Source organism: Bombina bombina, chromosome 11, assembly GCF_027579735.1.
Source record: "Bombina bombina isolate aBomBom1 chromosome 11, aBomBom1.pri, whole genome shotgun sequence".
Classification (NCBI taxonomy): Eukaryota; Metazoa; Chordata; class Amphibia; order Anura; family Bombinatoridae; genus Bombina; species Bombina bombina.
Window position 1 is genome coordinate 30841274 of NC_069509.1, and position 23504 is coordinate 30864777.

The 23504-nt window shown below is 37.5% G+C and overlaps 1 protein-coding gene across 1 annotated transcript; it reads left to right on the top strand.

Moving 5' to 3' along the window:
• Positions 1–1405: 1405 nt before the first annotated feature.
• Positions 1406–14881, top strand: LOC128642501 (up-regulator of cell proliferation-like). The gene is made up of 2 exons (XM_053695280.1): positions 1406–1455; positions 10141–14881. The coding sequence occupies exon 2, from the start codon at positions 10182–10184 to the stop codon at positions 14856–14858; it is 4677 nt and encodes a 1558-aa protein (XP_053551255.1). The 5' UTR covers positions 1406–1455; positions 10141–10181; the 3' UTR covers positions 14859–14881.
• Positions 14882–23504: the final 8623 nt, after the last annotated feature.

Below are 23504 nucleotides of genomic sequence, written 5' to 3' on the forward strand. Positions count from 1 at the left end.
ATTTTATTGTTAATACAATAATTCCATCTATATTGCATTTGGCCTTTATTTGCTATAAATTACTTGGAAGCCTAGACATATGGGGTATAACCTAAAATCAGGACAACGTAATGAATTCATATGAACGTATTTTTCTTTAGCTACACAAGTTTTGTTGAAAAGAAAACTACAAAACTTTTTTCATTTGTGCCCCATTTTTCAGTATTTAAAATCCTATTTTCTGTGTTATGTACATATATAGGGTATCTCAAGAAGGCCTGTTTGTGTGTTAAATAACTGTATATAATATGTATGTGGGCACTTAAAATGAGAGAGGGAAATTAAGGTGAAGCCATTGAGAAAAAATGCCCAAATTATCTCTGTTATTTATGAATGGAAACTGGGACAAAACTCTTACAGTAAAAACTAGGTTTTGTAAGCACTAGGTATGAATATATGCTGTGCACAGATAGTAGCTGTAAAGAAATGACTGAGAGCAGTCTATGGGGACGAATTATCAAGCTCCGAATGGAGCTTGATGCCTCGGTTTCCGTGTGAGCCTTCAGACCGCTGCTCCATAACTTGTCCGCTGCCTCTGAGGCTGCAGTCTTCAATCCGCCCGATCCTATACGATCGGGCTGATTGACACCCCCTACTAGCGGGCGATTGGCCGCGAATCTGCAGGGGGCGGCATTTCACAAGCAGTTCACAAGAACTGCTTGTGTAATGATAAATGCCGACAGCGTATGCTGTCGGTATTTATTGATGTGCGGTGGACATTAAACGCTACATCGTATCATGTCCACTCGCAGTTTGATAAATTGACCCCAATAAGGGTTTTTATTTTGACAATGAATCGCTCCTTCTGTAATTATTTAGAATATTCTTCAAATTTGACCATTCAAAGGGTTCCAAATTTGAGGTCCAAGAAATAATGACATCGCTAATTAAAGGGACATGATATTTTTTCTTTAATGATTTACACAGAGCATATAATTTTAAACAACTTTCCAATCTACTTCTATCTAATTTGCTTCAATCTCCTGGTATTCTTTGTTGAAGAAGCAGCAATGCACTACTGGGAGCTAGTTAAATGCATTGGGTGAGCCAATAACATTAAGCATATATGTGCAGCCACCAATCAGCATCTCCTCAGCCTACCTAGGTATCCTTTTCAACAAAGGATAAAGAGGGAACAAAACAAATTAGATAATTAAAGTACATTGGAAAGTTTTTTAAAATCACATGGTCTATCTGAATCGTGAAAGATAATATTTGGGCTGTGTGCCCCTTTAAACCATATTTAAATAGTACATTACTTTTAATTGCTGAATTGCTACACTTATGGATTAATGGTTCATTTTCTGAATTAATATATTTCCTCTCTGCACATCCAGACACCACAGCAACAAAAGCCAACCAATAAGCAGCCAGAGTCTTCCTTGGAGATTAAAAAGAACAAGGATATTCATAAAGGTGAGACAGCTTTATGTCATTTATTTAATACTTTTATACTTTTAAATAGCAATATAAGTTGTTTATTACATCCAGGAATAAATATAAATATATACAAAACACAAGGGGCAAGATTACATATGCAGCGGTGCTCGCAAAAGCCGGCGGCGCCAGTTTTTACATGGTTTTGGTATCACATATACAGCGCTGCATATAAATTCGCCGCGTATATTTCACCCGTTCGGCTGCAAATTTTACTTCCATAAGCTAACATAGAACCGCGTTGCAAATCGGTATCACATATTCAGCACAAGGACGTGAGAAATTTTACTCCATTTTCACCTCGCCACACATAGGCAGGCGCAGCAAGCCTTGCGCTGAGTATGTGAGCACTGTAACTTCCATAACTGCCTGAAAATATTAACTAACACCTAACGCATGCGCAATATCTATCTACCTCCTGAAAATAATTAACACCTAACGCATGCGCAATATTTATCTACCTGTCAACTGCAATTACTAATAAAGTATAGTAAATCCTAATCTGCCATTTACCCACATCGCAATAAACCTAATAAAGTATATTAACCCCTAATCCGCCATTAACCCACATCGCAATAAACCTAATAAAAAGTAAATTAACCCCTAATCCTCCATTAACCCACATCGCAATAAACCTAATAAAGTATATTAAACCCTAATCTGCCCTTAACCCACATGGCTATAAACCTAATAAAACTATTAATCCCTAATCCGCCAAACCCACATAACGCAAATAACTAATTAAATTAATAAGCCCCCTAACCTAACACCCCATAAATTAAACCCAATTACCTAAATTAAAAAAATACTAAGTTACAATTAAAATAATAAAGCTAACATTACTTACTTACTTACTAAAGGGGCATTTGTATGGGCATTGCCCTTAAAAGGGCATTCAGCTCTTTTACTGCCCTTTAAAGGGCATGCAGCTCTTTTTAGAGTGCCCAGAAATCCCTAATCTAAAAAAAAACAACCCCCCCCCAAAAAAAGTTTAAGTCTACTCCCCCAAATAGGTACTCCCCGTTCCTGAAGTTTGGCGGAGAAGGTCCTGTTCCAGACGGTAAAGTCTTCTTCCAATCGGCCCACATCTTCTTCCAAGCGGGGACCTCTTCCTTCATCCAGGACCAAGCCGGAGCGGAGATGAGCGCTGAGCAGGACCGGCGACCACAGAGCCATGGAGTGTGGAGGGTCCTTTTCACACGATCGCCGCCGTACACTGAATAGTGAATTCAAGGTACGTGATTAAATATGGTGTCCCTTGCATTCCTATTGGCTGATTTGGTTCTTCAAATTAAAATCAGCCAATAGGATGAGAGCTACTGAAATCCTATTGGCTGATTTGAACAACCAATAGGATTTTTAAGGGCAGTAAAAAAAGAGCTGAATGCCCTTTTAAGGCCAATGCCCATACAAATGCCCCTTTAGGGGTATTGGGTAGTTTAGGATTTTTTAGTATTAGGTTTTTTTATTTTGGGGGGTTTAGTAGGTGGGGGTTTTTTACTGTTAGAGGGGGGACTTAGTTTTTTTTTTAAGGAAAAGAGCTGTTTAACTTAGGGCAATGCCCTACAAAAGGCCCTTTAAAGGGCTATTCGTAGTTTAGTATTAGATTAGGGGGTGTTTTTATTTTGGGGGGCTTTTTATTTTCATAGGGATTAGGTTTAATTTTTTTATTTTTGATAATTTGGTTTATTATTTTCTGTAATGTTAGACTTTTTGTTTTTTGTAATCTTAGATTAAGTTAATCTTAGTTTTTTTTATTTTTAAGTAATGTTAGCTTTTTTATTTTAATTCACCTAGATTACGAGTTTTGAACGAGTCCCGATATCGCTGCCACCTAAATAAAATTATTAACCCCTAATGTGCTACCGCCGCCACTATACTGAAGTTATTAACCCCTATTTCGCAGCACCCCAACATCACCGCAACTATATTAAAGTTATTAACCCCTATTACGCTGCTCCCCAACATTGCTGCAACTAAATTATTATTAACCCCTAAACCTCTGGCCTCCCACATCAATACCACTAAAAAAACCTATTAACCCCTAAACCACCCCCCCCCCCACATCGCAACAACCTAAATTAAACTATATTAACCCCTAAACCTAACCCTAACGTAACCCTAACCCTAAACCTAACACTCCCTAACTTTAACATAATGAAATTAGATCTAAATTAAATTTACAATTATTAACTAAATAATTCCAATTTAAAACTAAATACTTACCTGTGAAATAAAACCTAAGCTAGCTACAATATATCTAATAGTTATATTGCAGCTAGCTTAGGTTTTATTTTTATTTCACAGGTAAGTTTGTATTTATTTTAACTAGGTAGACTAGTTAGTAAATAGTTATTAACTATTTACTAACTACCTAGTTAAAATAAATACAAACTTACCTGTGAAATAAAACCTAACCTGCCTTACACTAAAACCTAACATTACAAAAAATAAAAAAAACCTACCATTACAAAAACCCCACAAAATTATAAAAAAAAAAAAAAAAAAAAAAGATTATTGCTATATACCCTTTAAAAAAAAAAAAAAAAAACACCCCAAAATAAAAAAAGCCTAATCTAGAATAAACTACCAAGGGCCCTTAATAAGGGCCTTTTGTAGGGCATTGCTTGAGTTAAACAGCTCTTTTAAGCCAAAATATATACAAACACCCTTTAACACTATACAAACCCCCACCCCCAAACTACCAAGGGCCCTTAAAAGGACCTTTTGGGGAGCCCTTAAAATGGCCTTTTGTAGGGCATGGCCCTAAGTTAAACAGCTCTTTTGCTAAAAAAAAAATTGAACAGCCAATAGGATTTAAGCAGCTCTCATTCTATTGGCTGATTCATCATCCAATAGAATTAGAGCTGCTTAAATCCTATTGGCTGATTTGAACAGCCAATAGGATTTTAGCAGCTCTAATTCTGATTGGCTGATTCAAAATTTTCAGCCAATAGGAATGCAAGGGACGCCATCTTGGATCGCCTACCTTGCATTGAAGATTCAGTGTACGGCGGCGACCATATGAAGAGGATGCTCTGCGCCGGATGTCTTCAGGATAGGCCCGCTCCGCCCCTCCGGGATCAAGATAGAAGCTGCCGCCTGGATGAAGATTGAAGAGGTCGCCTGGATGAAGACTTCTCGCCGCCTGGATCAGGACTTCAATTCAAGCGGGACTTCAAAAACTGTAAGTGGATCGTCAGGGGGTTAGTGTTAGGGATGGGCGAATGTGTACATTTTTGAATTTCGAATGTAGAACTAATGTTATTACCGAAATTCGAATTATAAATCCGAATGTTCATAAGAACGAATATTCTTAAAAATTCTATAATCGAATGTTATTTGCAGTTTTCGAATGTCACTTTCTAATTCGAATGTTTATACTTATATCGAATGTCCACATTCGAAATTTCGAATTTAACATTCTATTTAACAAATACTATTTAGAAGTTCAATAGTTCATGTGGTAGGGAGGGAATCTAGTAAACTGATACATAATAGATACAAATATATCATTTCGAATGTTTCTATATAGAATATTGCATAATTTGAATATTACATTTAAAGAAAGCATTAAAAATACTATTACAATCTAAATTCAAATTTTTCGAAAAGAATATTTTCGAATGTAATCATAAAATTCGAAACCGAACATTCGAAAATCGAATGTTAGAATGTTATGTATACATTCGAAATTCGATTAGAATGAACGAATGTGTTAAAATTTGCGCCGTTTTTCGAATGTTGCAAAACATTCGCCCATCCCTAGTTAGTGTTAGGCTTTTTTGGGTGTTTTTTTTTTTTTAGTTTAGGGTCTGGGCAGTAAAAGACCTAAATGCCCTTTTAAGGGCAATGCCCATACATATGCCCTTTTCAGGGCAATGGGTAGCTTAGTTTTTTTTAGAATTAGGTTTTTTATCATGGGGGGTTGGTTGGGTGCTGGGTTTTACTGTTGGGGTTCTTTGTGTTTTTTTACAGGTAAAAGAGCTGATATCTTTGGGCCAATGCCCCACAAAAGCCCTTTAAAAGGCCATTGGTAGTTTATCATTGGCTAGGTTTTTTTTTTTAATTTTGGGTGGGCTTTTTTATTTATTTATTTATTATTTATGTTTGTTATTTTTTGTAATTTAGTATTTTTTTGTTTTTGTATTTAGATACTTTGTAGTGTTAGGATTTTTTTAATGTGTAGTTTAGTTTAATTTTCTTGGTAGTTAGTTTAATTTTAGTTTAATAATTATATTAGTTTAAACTTAGTTTTTTTAATTTGACAGGTAAGTTTTAATTTAATTTAAGATAGGGAAATTGTAAATTTAATATAAAGTTAGGGGAGCGTTAGGTTTAGGGGTGAATAGTTACGTTTAGTTTAATTCTATATGGAGGGCTAAAGGTTTAGGGATTAATAGTTGAGTATATTTTGTTGAGGGGGGCTTGCGGTTTAGGGGTTAATAGGTTTATTATAGGGGCGGTGGTGTAGGGCTTAATAACTTTAGTATAGTGGGGGCGATGTGGGTGGACGGCTGATTAGGGGAAAATAATATTTAAATAGTGTTTGTGATGTGGGAGGGCGGCAGTTTAGGGGTTAATAACTTTAGTATAGTGGTGAGGATGTCAGGGAGCGGCGGAATAGGGGTTATTATCTTTTTAAAGTGGTGGTGATATCAGGAGCGGCAGATTAGGGGTTAATAAATTTAATGTAGTGTTTGCGATGCAGGAGGGCCTTGGTTTAGGGGTTAATAGGTAGTTTATGGGTGTACTTTTTAACACTTTAGTTATGAGTTTTATGTTACAGCTTTGTAGCATAAAGCTCATAACTACTGACTTTAGATGGCGTTACAGATATTGTCGTTTTAGGCTGTAATGCTCGCTTTTTAGACAGAACGCAAAACTCGCAATACCAGTGCTATGGGAATCCCATGAAAAAACGTAATTTTTATGAGTGCGGGACTGACGTTGCATTACAGGCTAAAAGGCTTGCGGTACACCTATACCGGCAAGACTTGTAATGGCTGCGTAAGGGAAAATGATGCTTTATTGGCCACAACGCTGCTATTTGACTCATAACGCACAACTCGTAATCTAGGTGATTGTAATTTAGTATTTTTTAATTTAGGTAATTGGGGTTAATTTAGGGGGCTTAGTAATTTAATTAGTTATTTGCGTTGTGGGGGCTTGGCGGATTAGGGGTTAATACTTTTATTAGGTTTATTGCGATGTGGGTTAATGGCGGATTAGGGGTTAATACTTTTATTAGGTTTATTGCGATGTGGGTTAATGGCGGATTAGGGGTTAATACTTTTATTAGGTTTATTGCGATGTGGGTTTGATGGAGGATATAGGGGATTTACGTGTCGGGTTTATTTTTGGGAGGCGGGTTAGACTTTTATGGGAGATTTTATTTTATTTTTTTATTTTCTTAGACACCGGCAGTTTCTAAAGTGCCGTAAGTCACTGGCGACTCCAGAAATTTGTATTTATGCTCATCTGCACATAGCTAGTTTATCCGACTTACGGCACTTTATAAACTGCCAGCGCCGTTTATGTGATACCCCGATGTGCGAGGTGAAATTACAGACGGCGCAGTTTTCAGCAGTTGCACTGAAGCCTGCGCCGTATATGTCATCTCGCCCAAGATCTTTTAGATAAATTTATTTTTTTATACTTCTAAGCTTGTAATACACAAAATATACAAAAATGACATTTTCTGGCAAAAACACCATAGTTTGATTGCCCTTTCTATCAAAAACTGCCCTTCTTTGAACCTTTTCTAAGTCTTTAAGGCAGTGATGTCTCTAGGGGAGCACTGCCCCCCAACATAACAGCTGTCCCCCAATGTTCCCACTCAACTGTGATCATCTTCCTTATACGTCGCTCTTCATCTGCTGCACCTCTCTGCCAATCCCTTCACTGGCTTCTTCTTGCCTCTAGGATTAAACACAAAATTCTCACTCTGACATACAAAGCCCTCAACTGCACTGCTCCCCCCTACATCTCAGACCTTGTCTCTAGATACTCTCCCTCCCGCCCTCTTCGCTCTGCTCATGATCTCCTACTCTCCTCCTCTCTTATTACCTCCTCACACTCCCATTTACAGGACTTCTCCAGACTGGCTCCCATCTTGTGGAACTCTCTGCCTCGCTCTACAAGACTCCCCCCCCCTAGTTTTGTAAGCTTCAAGCACTCCCTAAAGACTTTACTTTTCAGGGATGCATACAACATACACTAGCCTTTCCTAACTCCATCCTTGAACCCCTTAGCATGTAAGCCTATGAGCCTAGCTGTTTGTAGATTACCTTGTATGTATGTATTGGGTACTTGTAAAGCATGGCTAATCACCCGTAAGGGTCTCAAGGTGCTGCTCATTTTATCAACCTCGGAAGGATGAAAGGCTGAGTGGATCTCGCCGGGATCGAACCTGAAACCCTTGGGTTGCTACAGAGCTCAGCCACAGGGCCTTAGCATGTTGAGCTATCTGTCCGACCTTCATAAGAGCCGACTACAACAGTGCAACTCTCTGCAGGGCCCTCTACCCATTTGACCCCTATAAATGTTATCTTGTATACCGCCTATGTTTATAGCGCTGTGGAATCTGTTGGCGCTCTACAAATACCTGGTAATAATAATAATCTCTCTGTTCAGAATCCCCGCACTATACCAGGCCCCACCCACAGAATGCTGGCCCACCCATGTAATCCAAGGTCCCTCCCATGAACCTGATGGCCCCACCCACCAAACATAAGTGGTCTCCTGGAAAGTACCCCCCAATAATTAAGTCCTGGAGAGACCACTGCTGCAATATAGAAGCATATATCGCATATATTGTGGGTTCCGTTCCAGACCACATCAATAAAACAAATATAGCAATAAAGTGAGTCACACTAAGTTTTTGTTTCCCAGTGCATATAAAAGTTATATTTACAATTTACTGTAATCTATTAAAGGGATACTAAACCCACATTTTTCTTTCATAATTCGGATAGAGCAGTAATTTTAAACAACTTTCTAATTTACTCCTATTATACATTTTTCTTTGTTCTCTTGCTATCTTTATTTGAAAAACAAGAATGTAAGCTTAGGAGCCGGCCCATTTTTGGTTCAGCACCTGGGTTGTGCTTGCTGATTGGTGGCTAAATGTAGCCATCAATCAGCAAGCGCTATCAAGGGTGCTCAACCAATAATTGGCGGACTCCTTAGCTTAGATTCCTGCTTTTTCAAATAAAGATGACAAGAGAACAAAGAAAAATTGATAATAGGGGTAAATTAGAAAGTTGCTTAAAATTACTGCTCTATCTGAATCATGAAAGAAAAAAATTGGGTTTAGTATCCCTTTAAGTGTGCAATAGAAAAACAGTATACATACCTTAATTAAAAAATACATTATTGCTAAAAAATGCTAACCATCATCTGAGCCTTCAGTAAGTCATAATCTTTTTGCTGGTGGTGTGCATATATAGATGCGTGTATATATGTGTAAGCATGTGTATTTATGTGTATATATGTGTTTATATGTGTATAGATGTGTATACATGTGTATTTATGTGTATATATGTGTATATATGTGTATATATATGTGTATGCATGTGTATTTATGTGTTTATATGTGTTTATATGTGTATAGATGTGTATTTATGTGTTTATATGTGTATACATGTGTATTTATGTGTATATATGTGTATACATGTGTATTTATGTGTTTATATGTGTATACATGTGTATTTATGTGTTTATATGTGTATATATGTGTATACATGTGTATTTATGTGTTTATATGTGTATATATGTGTATACATGTGTATTTATGTGTTTATATGTGTATAAATGTGTATTTATGTGTATATATGTGTATTTATGTGTTTATATGTGTATACATGTGTATTTGTGTTTATATGTGTATATATGTGTATACATGTGTATTTATGTGTTTATATGTGTATATATGTGTATACATGTGTATTTATGTGTTTATATGTGTATATATGTGTATACATGTGTATTTGTGTTTATATATGTATATATGTGTATAAATGTGTATTTATGTGTATATATATGTGTATACATGTGTATTTATGTGTTTATATGTGTATATATGTGTATACATGTGTATTTATGTGTTTATATATGTATATATGTTGGACAAATGGCACTGATAGTATGCCTGTACTTCTTAATAATTGGTGTTCAAAACTGTATTCCATATTTAAGGTGAACCCTTGCAAGAGATTTATATAGGGACAGCACTTTGCTGTCATCTAGTGTATCCATATAATCTTTTTATGCACTTATCTTATTTGCATTGGAAGTTGCTGCCTGACATTGATCATTACTTTTTTTACTTTTTTGTTTGTTGTCTATAAAAACCCTTAAATTCTTCTCCAACTCTGTTTCACTTTGTCTTGTTTAAAAGGGTAAAAGTAAAAAAGAACTATCCAATGGGAGAATTGTATTACTATTGCTTGCATATGACTAAGTGTTTAACCCATGGAAATGTTGTATTGGTAGTAATAAAATAGCCGAAGAACGCTATCAGAAAGATTGGAATTGACCTTAGTTATTCAGTTTGACCATTATGTTCCTTTAAATAAAATGTTTTAGTACATATCAATTCTTACAATGTATATGAATACTAGTATTGCAATAATACAAGGAACAAATTATATTTCTCTCTAGGTACAAGTGAGGATTTTAAGTTGATTTTGTCACAGCTGAAGATGGAGAATTATGGAAGGAAAAAACTTACTCTTAAGGATGTATTATGTATTGGACAAGACACTCTACTGGACATAGAACTTCAGATACCTGAAAATACCCCATGGTATTTCCTACAGAAACTTATGGCTCTTAATAGTAAGGCACGAAATACAACACTGATCCAATGTGATTATGATGAGGATTTATTATGTTCTGGCTTTGAACAGGATCTATATTGTGAAAATGATTTTAACACATCAAATTCCTTACACCCCCTGGATGTTCTGTGCGTTCTTCTGCATTGCTCAGATGCATTTTTACAACAGGAAATTGTAACAAAAATGTGCATGTGCCAGTTTGCTGTCCCTCTGCTGCTCCCTTCTAGTGATGGCACAAACTTCACCCTCATGCTGTGGGCAATGAGAGAGATTGTAAAGTCATGGAGGCCCCAATCGTTAGCTGAGTCTAAAGGATTTATGGAACACAGCTTGGTGCAAATCTCTATGCCAACCTTCTCTTTTGTCCGAATAGGGAAATGCAACCTTTCCAAATCAAGAATTCTAAATCTACTGCTTAGTCAGACTCAGTCACACTATGATTATTTTGTGAATATTGACATGGAGTGTGGAAATATTCCTAGAAAAATATCTAATGGTTTAGTGGAAATATCTTGGTATTTTCCTGGAAGTGTAACTGGCTCTGACAATTATCCAGAACCCATTGCAATAACAAATCTACGTGGAGACCTGGTATCTAACTGGAAACAGTTCATGTTTTTAACAAAAGTATCATCAGCTGTTTTTATATTTGCTGAAAATCTTACTGAGAAGGAGTATGACTTGCTAACTAATTGCAGAGATGGAAATGCTAATTACTACTTCATAGTAGACTCAAGTGCTGAAAAACACATTTATCAGAGAACAGTTGGTTATCTGAAAAAGCTCTTCCCAGAACTAAATATGAAACATTTCTTATTTGCCAAGAATTCTAGAAATGTCACAGACTTGGTGAGGAAAATCCAAAACATTATTGTTGACTTTATAAAAAATCCTGGTAGGAATATTAAACTGGAGGAAATGGTCGACACAGCCAGTGCTCATGGCATTAATATAGATGAGAATATGGTAGAATCTCAGCAAATGAGAGAACGTGCTTGGGGAGTTGTCAAAGAGATAACGGATGTGTTAACATACAAAAGAGAGAAAATGAAACTGCAAGGAGAGCTCTGGAAAGAGTTGTCCAAAACAGAAAAAGAGATGTGTCGAATGAGAATGCAAGGTAACAATAACGGCAGTATTTACAGGTCTAAGCTAGAGAAAAAATGTGTACAGTTGCGTGGCCAACAATATCAGCATTGTATTCCCATTCCCGTTGGTATAAGTAATTTTATAAATGCAATAACTGGTGCATCTCAGGAAGGAAAACACTTTTTCCTAAAATGGATAAAATGGTATCTGGATTCAATTGCTAGAAAGAATCTATCAATGCTACAAGCTCAACATAAAGATAAATGCAAAACTCCAAGTCAACAAAAACAACTATATCAGAAAATGTCTGATAGCTCCTTAGGGGTTGAACACTTCTTGCGTGAGATTGGACAGTTTTACGAAGCAGAATATTTCAGAACTAAGCAGGAAAAACTGAATAAGACTCAGAGAAAATTTAATGAGCTTCCAGGAATAGCAGCAGATATCCTATTGGATGGGTTCCCACTGGAGCTGATTGATGGAGATGCCTCCAACATTCCCATACAATGGATATCTGATGTCCTAACTGAGATGGACAAGAAGACTGGAGGAGGGTGCAAGCTCAGGGTAATAACTGTGTTGGGGGTGCAGAGCTCAGGAAAATCTACCCTGCTGAATACCATGTTTGGCTTGCAATTTCCTGTGGCCAGTGGGCGATGCACACGAGGAGCCTTCATGACACTTATTAGAGTGAATGAGAACTTTAAAATGGAGCTGGGATGTGACTTTATTCTGGTGATTGACACTGAAGGTTTGAAAGCTCCAGAACTGGCTTCTCTGGAGGACAGTTATGAACATGACAATGAGTTGGCAACACTGGTGGTTGGGTTGAGTGACATTACCATAGTTAACATCTCAATGGAAAACACAACAGAAATGAAGAACACTTTGCAGATTGTGGTCCATGCGTTCCTTAGAATGAATGAAATTGGAAAGAAACCCATTTGTCAGATTGTTCATCAAAATGTTAGTGATGTTGCTGCTCATGACAAAAATAAGAGAAACAGAGATACACTTTTGCAAGAATTAAATGAAATGACCACGGTAGCTGCAAAAATGGAGAAAATAAACAAACCTATGACATTTTCTGATATTATTGATTATAACCCAGACACACACAGCTGGTACATTCCAGGTTTGTGGCGTGGTGGACCTCCCATGGATCCTGTAAACCTTGGATATAGTGAACAGGTTTCAAAGTTTAAAACATTTTTGTTTCAGTTAATGAAAGGAAGAAAGTCTCCGGGTCCTCAGAATATCAGTTCATTAATTCAATGGATAACAAGTTTGTGGAATGCTGTGAAACATGAGACATTTATTTTTAATTTCATGAATATCCTGGTAGCCCAAGCATATGAACAACTGTCCACGAAATACAATGAGCTGGAATGGAAATTCAAACAACAGGTCCACTTGTGGCTGACTGAAAAAGAGACCTTCATTAAGAATCAACCAATAAACAAGCTAGAAGAGGTTTGCTCTGAAATTCTGGAAAAATCCATGAATGAAATACTAGACAAAGAGGAGGCCCAAATGATAAAGCAGTTAACAGATTACTTTGACAGTGGATGTAACAATGTTCATTACGTGGAAAAATACAGAGTAGACTTCATAAATAGCGTCAAATGTTTCCGAATGAAACAGGAAGCTTTAATTTCCAGGAAATGTACTGAAGCTTATCGTATTCAGAAGGGGAAAGAGGAGATAAAAAACATTGAGAATAATAATTTTCAAATTATTGATGAGAAGTTTTCCATTTATTTGGAAAATCGCAAATGGGAATCCCGTGAGATGAGTGATGCGGAGGTGAAACAAGAATTTGATACTTTGTGGAACAGTTTTTTGTCAGATTTACACGTTAAACGGTTGGATAAGCATATTGTAGAGGAGGAAATGTTGGATCAACTTAAAAATGAAATGAAAGATAGAGGGCCGGCCGTCAATCAGAAATTGCAAAGTATAAAACGACTAGCAGAATATGCCCAAAGGACATTTGATGTAGAAAAAAACGACCTTAATATTAAGCTTTTCTCATCAGGATTTGTAGGATATGTTACGCATACCTTCACAAGCAGACATTGTACACAAATAAAAAACATTGTGTTAGCATTACAAGTTAATTGTGAAAATTATGTTTCACACATAATTGGCAAAAAAGAGGATTACAATGAAATGTATACTCAACAATTGCTTAATATGATTAATGATAGACTAGCTAAAGATGATATTAAAAAACTACACCCTACTCCTTTGTTAGAGTTGAAAATAAAACTACACATTTTGGGCAAAGCGGCTCCTCAGTTTCAGAAGATGCATGATGAGTTTGGTCAAAATAATGATCCCAGACTACTTCTTAACAAATTAAAACAACAGTATTTCTCAATATTTCTAAACACTTTCCAAAAACACGATGAATCCAAACTCAGAGCTCAGAAATTTTGTGAGGAATGTCTGAAGCCTGCAATAGTTGAAAATATTAATCAAACCCTTGGGTATGAAATTATCAATGATGTTTTGAAAAGTGCTGATGGCAACATATACAAGAATCGGAGTTATTTTCAGTATGTTATTCTCAAAGAGCTTCTTGAAATTAATACGTTTGAAAACTATCTAGAATACGTTAGTACATATGAGAGATTTTTGGAAAAATGGATTTTGAGCAACATTTTAAAGAAATATAAAAATTCTCAAGACTTGATGAATTTACTATCAGGGCTTCTGTCTTCAGTTACAAACAAAATTAGATTTGCTCTCAAACACCCAAATATCCAAAAGGGCCAAAATATAACAGAATTTCTGGATAGCTTTTGTACTATTTTAAACAGATACTTATGGTTTGCCCCATATGGAATGAAAGCAATAGCTTTCCAAAACAATGTAAAGATCTGCAAGTTTTCCACCGATGTTGAGTTTTTCCTTACAAAGATGGAGGAAGAAATTTTGTCAATAATGAAAAACTTAAGCTTTGAGTCCATTATCTCCAATCTTACATTGAAACCTCATATTGAGTTGCTTGAAAAAATAGTTGGATGTGGCCGAAAATGTCCATTTTGCAATGCTCCGTGCGAAGCAGCAGGTGCGCACCATAAGAATCACTTTGTATCTGCTCATCGACCGAAGGGATTAGCACAATGTACATGGGCAAACAGTAATGCTCTCTGTAATTCTGTATGTTCCACGGATATCCTCTGCAATGACATGTTTTCCACTCCAGAAACAGAAGGACAATGGTGTTCCTACAAAGACTATCGCAAAATTTATCCTGAATGGACCATTCACCCTGAAAAAAGCTCAAACTCCTCAAACTATTGGAAATATGTACTTAAAGCATTTAACCTACAGTTTGCTAAGCACTACAATGCTGAACCAGCTTCTATTCCAGATGAATGGCAAAGTCTTACACAAAAACATGCTCTCCAAAGTTTGAAGAAAATCTATAACGTGAAGTAAAAGGGACACTAAAGGACCGGTAAACACAATATAATAATATACGCAATACATGCATAACAAACAGATAATGCAAAAGCACTTAGTTTGCATTTCACATGAGTAGTAGATTTCTTTCTGACTAATTTCAAACTGTTATTTTTTCCTTCCCACTGTATCATGTGACAGCCATCAGCCAATCACAAAATGCATATAGTTATATTCTGTGAATCTTGCACATGCTCAGTAGGAGCTGGTGCCAAAGAAAATTAGTATAATAAAAGATTGTGCCTATTTTTATAATGGACGTGAATTGGAAAGTTGTTTAAAATTGTGTGTTCTATCAGAATCAAAAACATCTATTTTTTTCGTTAGTGGTCCTTTAAAGTCACTTTTCCCCTTTGTTGCATCTAAAAGGGGACTTTTTAAAATGTATTACAATTTTTTCTGTTGTGATCAAAATAATCCAGTACTGATAAAAAAAAAAACCATTAATAAAAACACTGCATATTTTTATTTTATTTTTGCGGGGCATGTTTCTGTCCACCAAAATAATTAATCTACAACTCTTCTATGGGATAGAGCACACAAAATCTAATCAGGCACCATATTTCCACTGATGAGGTTTTAGATAATTTAAAAACAATTTGTACTAAATTGTTTAAAAATATTTGTTTCCTACTAACTACTTTAGTTTTGTTGCAAAAGTTATAGCATTAATCAAAACTACAGTATCCCTGATTTATGATTTATTTGAAAGCACAATTGTGAATTTAATGATTCCATGGGATATATTTATTAAAGTACGAGCAGACATGATACGATCATGTCCGCTGCACATCGATAAATACCGACAGCATACGCTTTCGGCATTTATCATTGCACAAGCAGTTCACCAGAACTGCTTGTGCAGTACCGCCCCTGCACGTTCGCGGCCAATCGGCCGCTAGCAGGGGGTGTCAATCAACCCGATCATATAAAATTAGTTTACAGTGACTTTTTATATTGCAAAATAAATCAGCTCTAGGGGTTACCCATTTATATTTGCCTGAGTCTGGTTGCACAACACACAATTGTTTAATCATTTATAGTCTAAATAAATGTACAGTATATATATTTTTTTCTCAGTTGATGAGATAATTGTTTCTGCAACTAAAACTAAGCAGCATTTCATACATTGGTATATAATTTATTGCATGATTGCTGTGGGGTAAAGCTTGCTTAACATAAATATTTTCCAATGATTATAACTGGAAAAAAAATGTTAGTTCTGGGTGGTGAATATTCAACATAATAGAGAGAAACAAATGAAAAGTGTAACAATTGCTAATACCGCTTAAGAAACATAATCTAAACATGTAAAAATGGATATTTAAAAATCTGAGCTGTGTTCTAGAAAATTGACAAATATTTGTGGCTTGTGTGTGTTACGCTGGGAGTTTGATTCATTATCACAGTTTTTTGCATAGTCTCATTCTCTGTTAAAGAAAATAAGGTTCTCTAAATATCTTTATGTTCCCTTTTACCTACAAGAGATTACATTGTTTTTTTGAAAACATGTTTAATGTTATACTGCTAGATTACGAGTTTTTGTCGGTAAGGCTTGCGGCTCTAACACTCCTTTTTTTGCCAACGCTGGTATTACAGTTTTTTTTTAAACCTGTGGTTATCCGCAAAAAGGTGAGCGTTGAGCAAAATTTAGCTCCACATCTCACCTCAAAACCAGCGTTGCTTACGGTAGCAGTAAAATGGCTAAACGTGCTCGTGCACGATTTCCCCATAGGAAAAAATGGGGCTGAGCTGGCTGGAAAAAAACCTAACACCTGCAAAAAAGCAGCGTTCAGCTCCTAACGCAGACCCATTGTTTCCTATGGGGAAAGAAAAAATATGTCTGCACCTAACACCCTAACATGAACCCCTAATCTTACACTTATTAAGCCCTAATCTGCCGCCCCCGACATCGTCGCCACCTGCATTATACTATTAACTCATAATCTGACGCTCCGGACACCGCCGCCACCTACATTATACTTATAAACCCCTAATCTGCTGCCCCCAACATCACCGACACCTACATTATAGTTATTAACCCCTAATCTCCCCCCCCAACATTGCCGCAACTATATTAAATTAATTAACCCCTAATCTGCCGCGGCCAACGTCGCCGCAACTATAATAGTTATTAACCCCTAAACCTGTCTAACCCTAACCCTAACACCCCCCTAATTTAAATATAATTTAAATAAATATAAATAAAATAACTACAATTAAATAAATTATTCCTATTTAAAACTAAATACCTATAAAATACAACATAAGATAGCTACAATATAATTAATAATTACATTGTAGCTAGCTTATGATTTATTTTTATTTTACAGGCAACTTTGTATTTATTTTAACTAGGTACAATAGTTATTAAATAGTTATTAACTATTTAATAGCTACCTAGCTAAAATAAATACAAAATTACCTGTAAAATAAATCCTAACCTAAGTTACAATTACACCTAACACTACACTATCATTAACTACCTACAATTAATTACAATTAAATTCAATATACTAAATTATGAAAAAAAACACTAAATTACAGAAAATAAAAAAAGAATTACAAGAAGTTTAAACTAATTACACCTAATCTTAGCCCCCTAATAAAATAAAAAAGCCCCCCCAAAATAATAAAATGCCCTACCCTATACTAAATTACAAATAGCCCTTAAAAGGGCCTTTTGCGGGGCATTGCCCCAAAGTAATCAGCTCTTTTACCTGTAAAAATAAATTACAATACCCCCCCAACATTACAACCCACCACCCACACACCCCTACTCTAAAACCCACCCAATACCCCCTTAAAAAAAACTAACACTACCCCATTGAAGATCACCCTACCTTGAGCCGTCTTCACGCACCCGGGCACAAGTGGTCATCCGATCCGGCCAGAAGTCTTCATCCGATGGGGCAGAAGAGGACATCCAGACCGGCAGAAGTCTTCATCCTATCCGGGCAGAAGAGGACATCCGGACCGGCAGAAGGCTTCATCCAAGTGGCATCTTCTATCTTCTTCCAGCATGACGACTACTCGACGAATGACGGTTCCTTTAAATGACGTCATCCAAGATGGTGTCCCTCGAATTCCAATTCTATCAGCCAATTGGAATTAAGGTAGGAAAAATCTGATTGGTTGATTTAATCAGCCAATCGGATTGAAGTTCAATCCAATTGGCTGATTGGATCAGCCAATAGAATTGACCTTGCATTCTATTGGCTGATCCAATCAGCCAATCAGATTGAACTTCAATTTGATTGGCTGATTAAAGAAACTAATCAGATTTTTCCTACCTTAATTCATCTTGGATGACGTCATTTAAAGGAACCGTCATTCGTCGAGTAGTCGTCGTGCTGGAAGGATGCTCCTCGCCGGATGTCTTCAAGATGGAGTCGCTCCTCATCGGATGGAAGAAGATAGAAGATGCCGCTTGGATGAAGTCTTCTGCCGGTCCGTAAGTCCTCTTCTGCCCGGATACGATGAAGACTTATACCGGCCAGAAGTCTTCATCTGATGGGGCAGAAGAGGACACTCTTCTGCCACATCGGATAAAGACTTCTGGCAGGATCGGATGACCAATTGTGCCCTGCTGGGTGAAGACGGCTCAAGGTAGGGTGATCTTCAATGGGGTAGTGTTAGGTTTTTGAAGGGGGTATTGGGTGGGTTTTAGAGTAGGGGTGTGTGGGTGGTGGCTTGTAATGTTGGGGGTGATTGTACTTTTTTTTTACAGGTAAAAGAGTTGATTACTTTGGGGCAATGCCCCGCAAAATGCCCTTTTAAGGGCTATTTGTAATTTAGTATAGGGTAGGGCATTTTATTATTTTGGGGGGCTTTTTTATTTTATTAGGGGGCTTAGATTAGGTGTAATTAGTTTAAACTTCATGTAATTTGTTTTTATTTTCTGTAATTTAGTGTTTTTTTTCTCGTAATTTAGTTTATTGAATTTAATTGTAATTAATTGTAGATAGTTTAGGTAATTTATTTAATGATAGTGTAGTGTTAGATGTAATTGTAACTTAGGTTAGGATTTATTTTACAGGTAATTTTGTACTTATTTTAGCTAGGTAGTTATTAAATAGTTAATAACTATTTAATAACTATTGTACCTAGTTAAAATAAATACAAAGTTGCCTGTGAAATAAATATTAACCCTAAACTAGCTACAATGTAACTATTAGTTATATTGTAGCTAGCTTAGGGTTTATTTTATCGGTAAGTATTTAGGATTCATTTATTTAATTATGTTAAATTTATTTAGTTTAATTTAAATTATATTTAAGTTAGGGTTAGGTTTAGACTTAGGTTTAGGGGTTAATATCTTTAATAATAGGAGTGGCGACGTTGGGGGTGCCAGATTAGGGGTTAATAAATGTAAGTAGGTGTCGGTGATGTTAGGGCAAGCAGATTAGGGGTTAATAAAATTTAACTAGTGTTTGCGAGGCGGGAGTGCGGCTGTTTAGGGGTTATTACATTTATTAAAGTGGCGGCGATGTCCGGTCGGCAGATTAGGGGTTAATAATTAAAGGTAGGTGGCGGCGACGTTGGGGACGGCAGATTAGTGGTTAATAAATATAATGTAGTTGTCGGCAATGTTAGGGGCAGCAGATTAGGGGTTCATAGCTATAATGTAGGTGGCGGCGATGTCCGGTCGGCAGATTAGGGGTTAAAAAAATTTATTTTAGTGATTGCGATGTGGGGGGGGGGGCTCGGTTTAGGGGTTAATAGGTAGTTTATGGGTGTTAGTGTACTTTTTAGCACTTTAGTTAAGTGTTTTATGTTCCGGCGTTAGCCCATAAAACTACTGACTTTTAAATGCAGTAGAAGTCTTGCCAGGAGAGGGTCTACCGCTCACTTCTTCCAAGACTCGTAATACCAGCATTAAGCAAATCCCATTAAAAAGATAGGATACGCAATTGACGTAAGGGGATTTGCGGTAGCCTCGAGTCGTGGAAGAAGTAAATAAATAAAAAGTTGTGGTTGGTGCAGCTAATCAGAGGTTATAGTATCCAAGGCATTATTGCCATTAGCAGAGTGCTCCTGAGTGCTTATTGTTTCGGGGTAATTAAGAGTGCATATGGGGACTGGTTGAAGCCTGTAGAAATAGCCAAAGGGTTTAAAAAAAACTATTATGCTAAGGGGAACCTCTATATTTTAAATGATACATAGTTTATTTTCTTACTATTGTAAATCAAGTATTAAAGACAAAAATACACTACTAAAAATAGTATAAAGTATGTTGAAACTGTGGTATGAACTCTAATCAAATCTAATACAAAGGGGAAAAACATCCCTAAAACACTTGCATGTTTCCTTAGCGCCCTCTAGTGGATCATACAGTTTTTACATTAAAAAAACAACGCTGGCTTAAAAAACTACATACTGACATAGCGCTGCTCCAGGAAAACAAATTAACCTCTGAGGAACACGAAAAAATGAAGGTCCGATGGGTGGGCCAGATTCTTTACTCCCCTACCGAGAGTAGAAAGAGAGGGGTAGCTGTCTTGGTAAGAAAGGGCCTTCCAGTGTCTTTTTCACAAGTGGAGATAGATAGAGACGGCAGATTTATTCTAGCAATCCTAAAAGTGGGGAACCTTGAATACACTTTATGTAATGTCTATGGTCCCAATGAATTTTGCCCTCCCTTTTGGTCGTCACTGCTAGCCAAACTAGCCACTTATACTGCTCCTGTGATCCTGGGGGGAGATTTCAACTTGGCTCAGGCCCTTCCCCTGGACAGATTCAAAGACCCAACCTCAGCTAGCTCCTCGAAATACTCGCACACCAGATACAAAAGAGAGATATCTCTGATAAACAACTTAAAAACCACATTGGGACTTGTAGATGTATGGAGGGTACTGAATCCATTAGAGAGAGAGTATAGTTGTCTGTCTAAGACGCACAGAACCCTTTCAAGAATAGATTATTTCCTTACCTCCTCTGGGATAACACCTCAAATTCAGCATCCAACCATAGAACACATCACTATTTCTGACCATGCCCCAATTCATTTCATACTCCAACCCACACCCATTAGACCTCCAAATAAATCTTGGAGATTTCCAGCCTATCTATACCATGACATAAATTTCCGTCAGCATCTTAAGACCGCATGGACACACTACGCGTCAGATAATGATCAACACAAAAACAACCCAAACCTGTTTTGGCATGCCTCCAAGCCAGTTATGAGAGGGATTATAACCTCCTTTACAGCACACCACTATAAAAACATCAAAAGAGTTGATGAAGCATTCTTAGCAAACCTTACCGAGGCGTACAATGGATACCGGTCTAACACTACCCCATATCTAAAAAAAATTACTATGATCTTAAACTGGCTAGGGACACCTACCTAGCCCAACAAAACAATAATTTGGACGATACTTTAGACACGGTAACAAGTCAGGTAAACTGCTAGCTAATCTAGTTAAGCTATACACGCCCAAATCACACATACTGGCTATAAAGTCCCAAACACACTTAACTTCGAACAACAAAGAAATAATGTCATAATTTGTTAAATATTACACCTCTCTATACACCAGCCAAGAGATTAATCCGGAGGCGAAGCAGAGCTTCTGGAACACTACAAATATTCCAACCCTCTCAGATGAACAAAACTCACTACTTAGCGCCAGTATCCTTCCTCAGGAAGTAATTAAAGCCATAAACAGAGCCAAGCTTGGAAAAGTGGCGGGCCCTGATGGCCTACCCGTAGAGTATTACATACTCCTTGTAGAGGACATAGCCCCGGCCTTGTCCTCCCTATACAGCGAATATCTAGAAGGCTCTTCTCCAATAGATACCAGATTTACAGAGGCAAATATCTGCCTTATCCCTAAGCCTGATAGAGATCCTACAGACACTTCCTCTTATCGCCCAATTTCGTTATTAAATGGAGACTACAAACTGCTCACCAAAATTTTAGCTGACATATTAGCGCAGGTTCTTCCCTCAATTATACACACGGATCAGACCGGGTTTATTAAAGGGAGATCATCGGTGATTAACATCAGGAAAACATTGGCAATCACCTCCCATTATTGGTATAACTCCCACTCCTCTAACCCTGCTGACCTGCAGGACGCCTGTCTCCTCGCCCTCGACACAGAGAAGGCGTTCGATAGGATAGAGTGGGACCACCTACATACGTCATTACAAAAATTTGGCCTCTCGGGTAATTTCGCGACTTTTCTCCAACGGTTATATACAGCCCCTAAAGCGTCTCTGATAGTTAACGGAGAGCTTTACCCCTCATTTATCTTGCAAAGGGGTACGAGACAGGGATGCCCCCTCTCCCCGTTGTTATTCGACTTAGCCATAGAACCCCTTGCATGTTACATCCGACAAAAATGCAACGGATTAGACGTCCTAGAACACAAGCAACATTTATCGCTGTATGCAGACGATCTGCTACTATTTATAGGCAACCCTGCTACTAACTTGAACCCCATCTTGGAAGTAATTGAAAACTTCGGTACCTTTACAGGTTACAAGGTTAACGTTAATAAATCGGAGGTTACTTGGTTACAAAACAGACAACACACCATTCTGACAAACACCACACTTAAAATAACAGACGGATCCTTTAAGTATCTGGGCATTCACGTACATGTGAACCCCAATAAACTATATCACCTAAATCTGACAAATACTATACGCAACATAAAACTTCTGCTCTCGGGATGACATAACTTACCCCTGTCTCTTACGGGACGAATTCATCTCTTTAAAATGGTGGCGTTACCTAAACTCTTATACCCCCTGCAGATGCTACCTCTCCTCCTTACTCAACAAGACACTAACGGCTAGATTTAGAGTTCTGCGGCCAAAGGGGTGCGTTAGCTACACATGCTTTTTTCCCCCCGCACCTTTTAAATACTGCTGGTATTTAGAGTTCACAGAAGGGCTGCGTTAGGCTCCAAAAAAGGGAGCGTAGAGCATATTTACTGCCACTGCAATTCTCAATACCACCGTTGCTTATGGACGCGGCCAGCTTCAAAAACGTGCTCGTGCACGATTCCCCCATAGAAAACAATGGGGCTGTTTGAGCTGAAAAAAACCTAACACCTGCAAAAAAGCAGCGTTAAGCTCCTAACGCAGCCCCATTGTTTCCTATGGGGAAACACTTCCTAAGTCTGCACCTAACACCCTAACATGTACCCCGAGTCTAAACACCCCTAACCTTACACTTATTAACCCCTAATCTGCCGCCCCCGCTATCGCTGACCCCTGCATATTATTATTAAGCCCTAATCTGCCACTCCGTACACCGCTGCAACCTACATTATCCCTATGTACCCCTAATCTGCTGCCCCTAACACCGTCAACCCCTATATTATATTTATTAACACCTAATCTGCCGCCCCCGCTATCGCTGACCCCTGCATATTATTATTAACCCCTAATCTGCCAATCCGTACACCGCCGCAACCTACATTATCCCTATGTACCCCTAATCTGCTGCCCCTAACACCGCCGACCCCTATATTATATTTATTAACCCCTAATCTGCCGCCCCCGCTATCGCTGACCCCTGCATATTATTATTAACCCCTAATCTGCCGCTCCGTACATCGCCGCAACCTACATTATACCTATGTACCCCTAATCTGCTGCCCC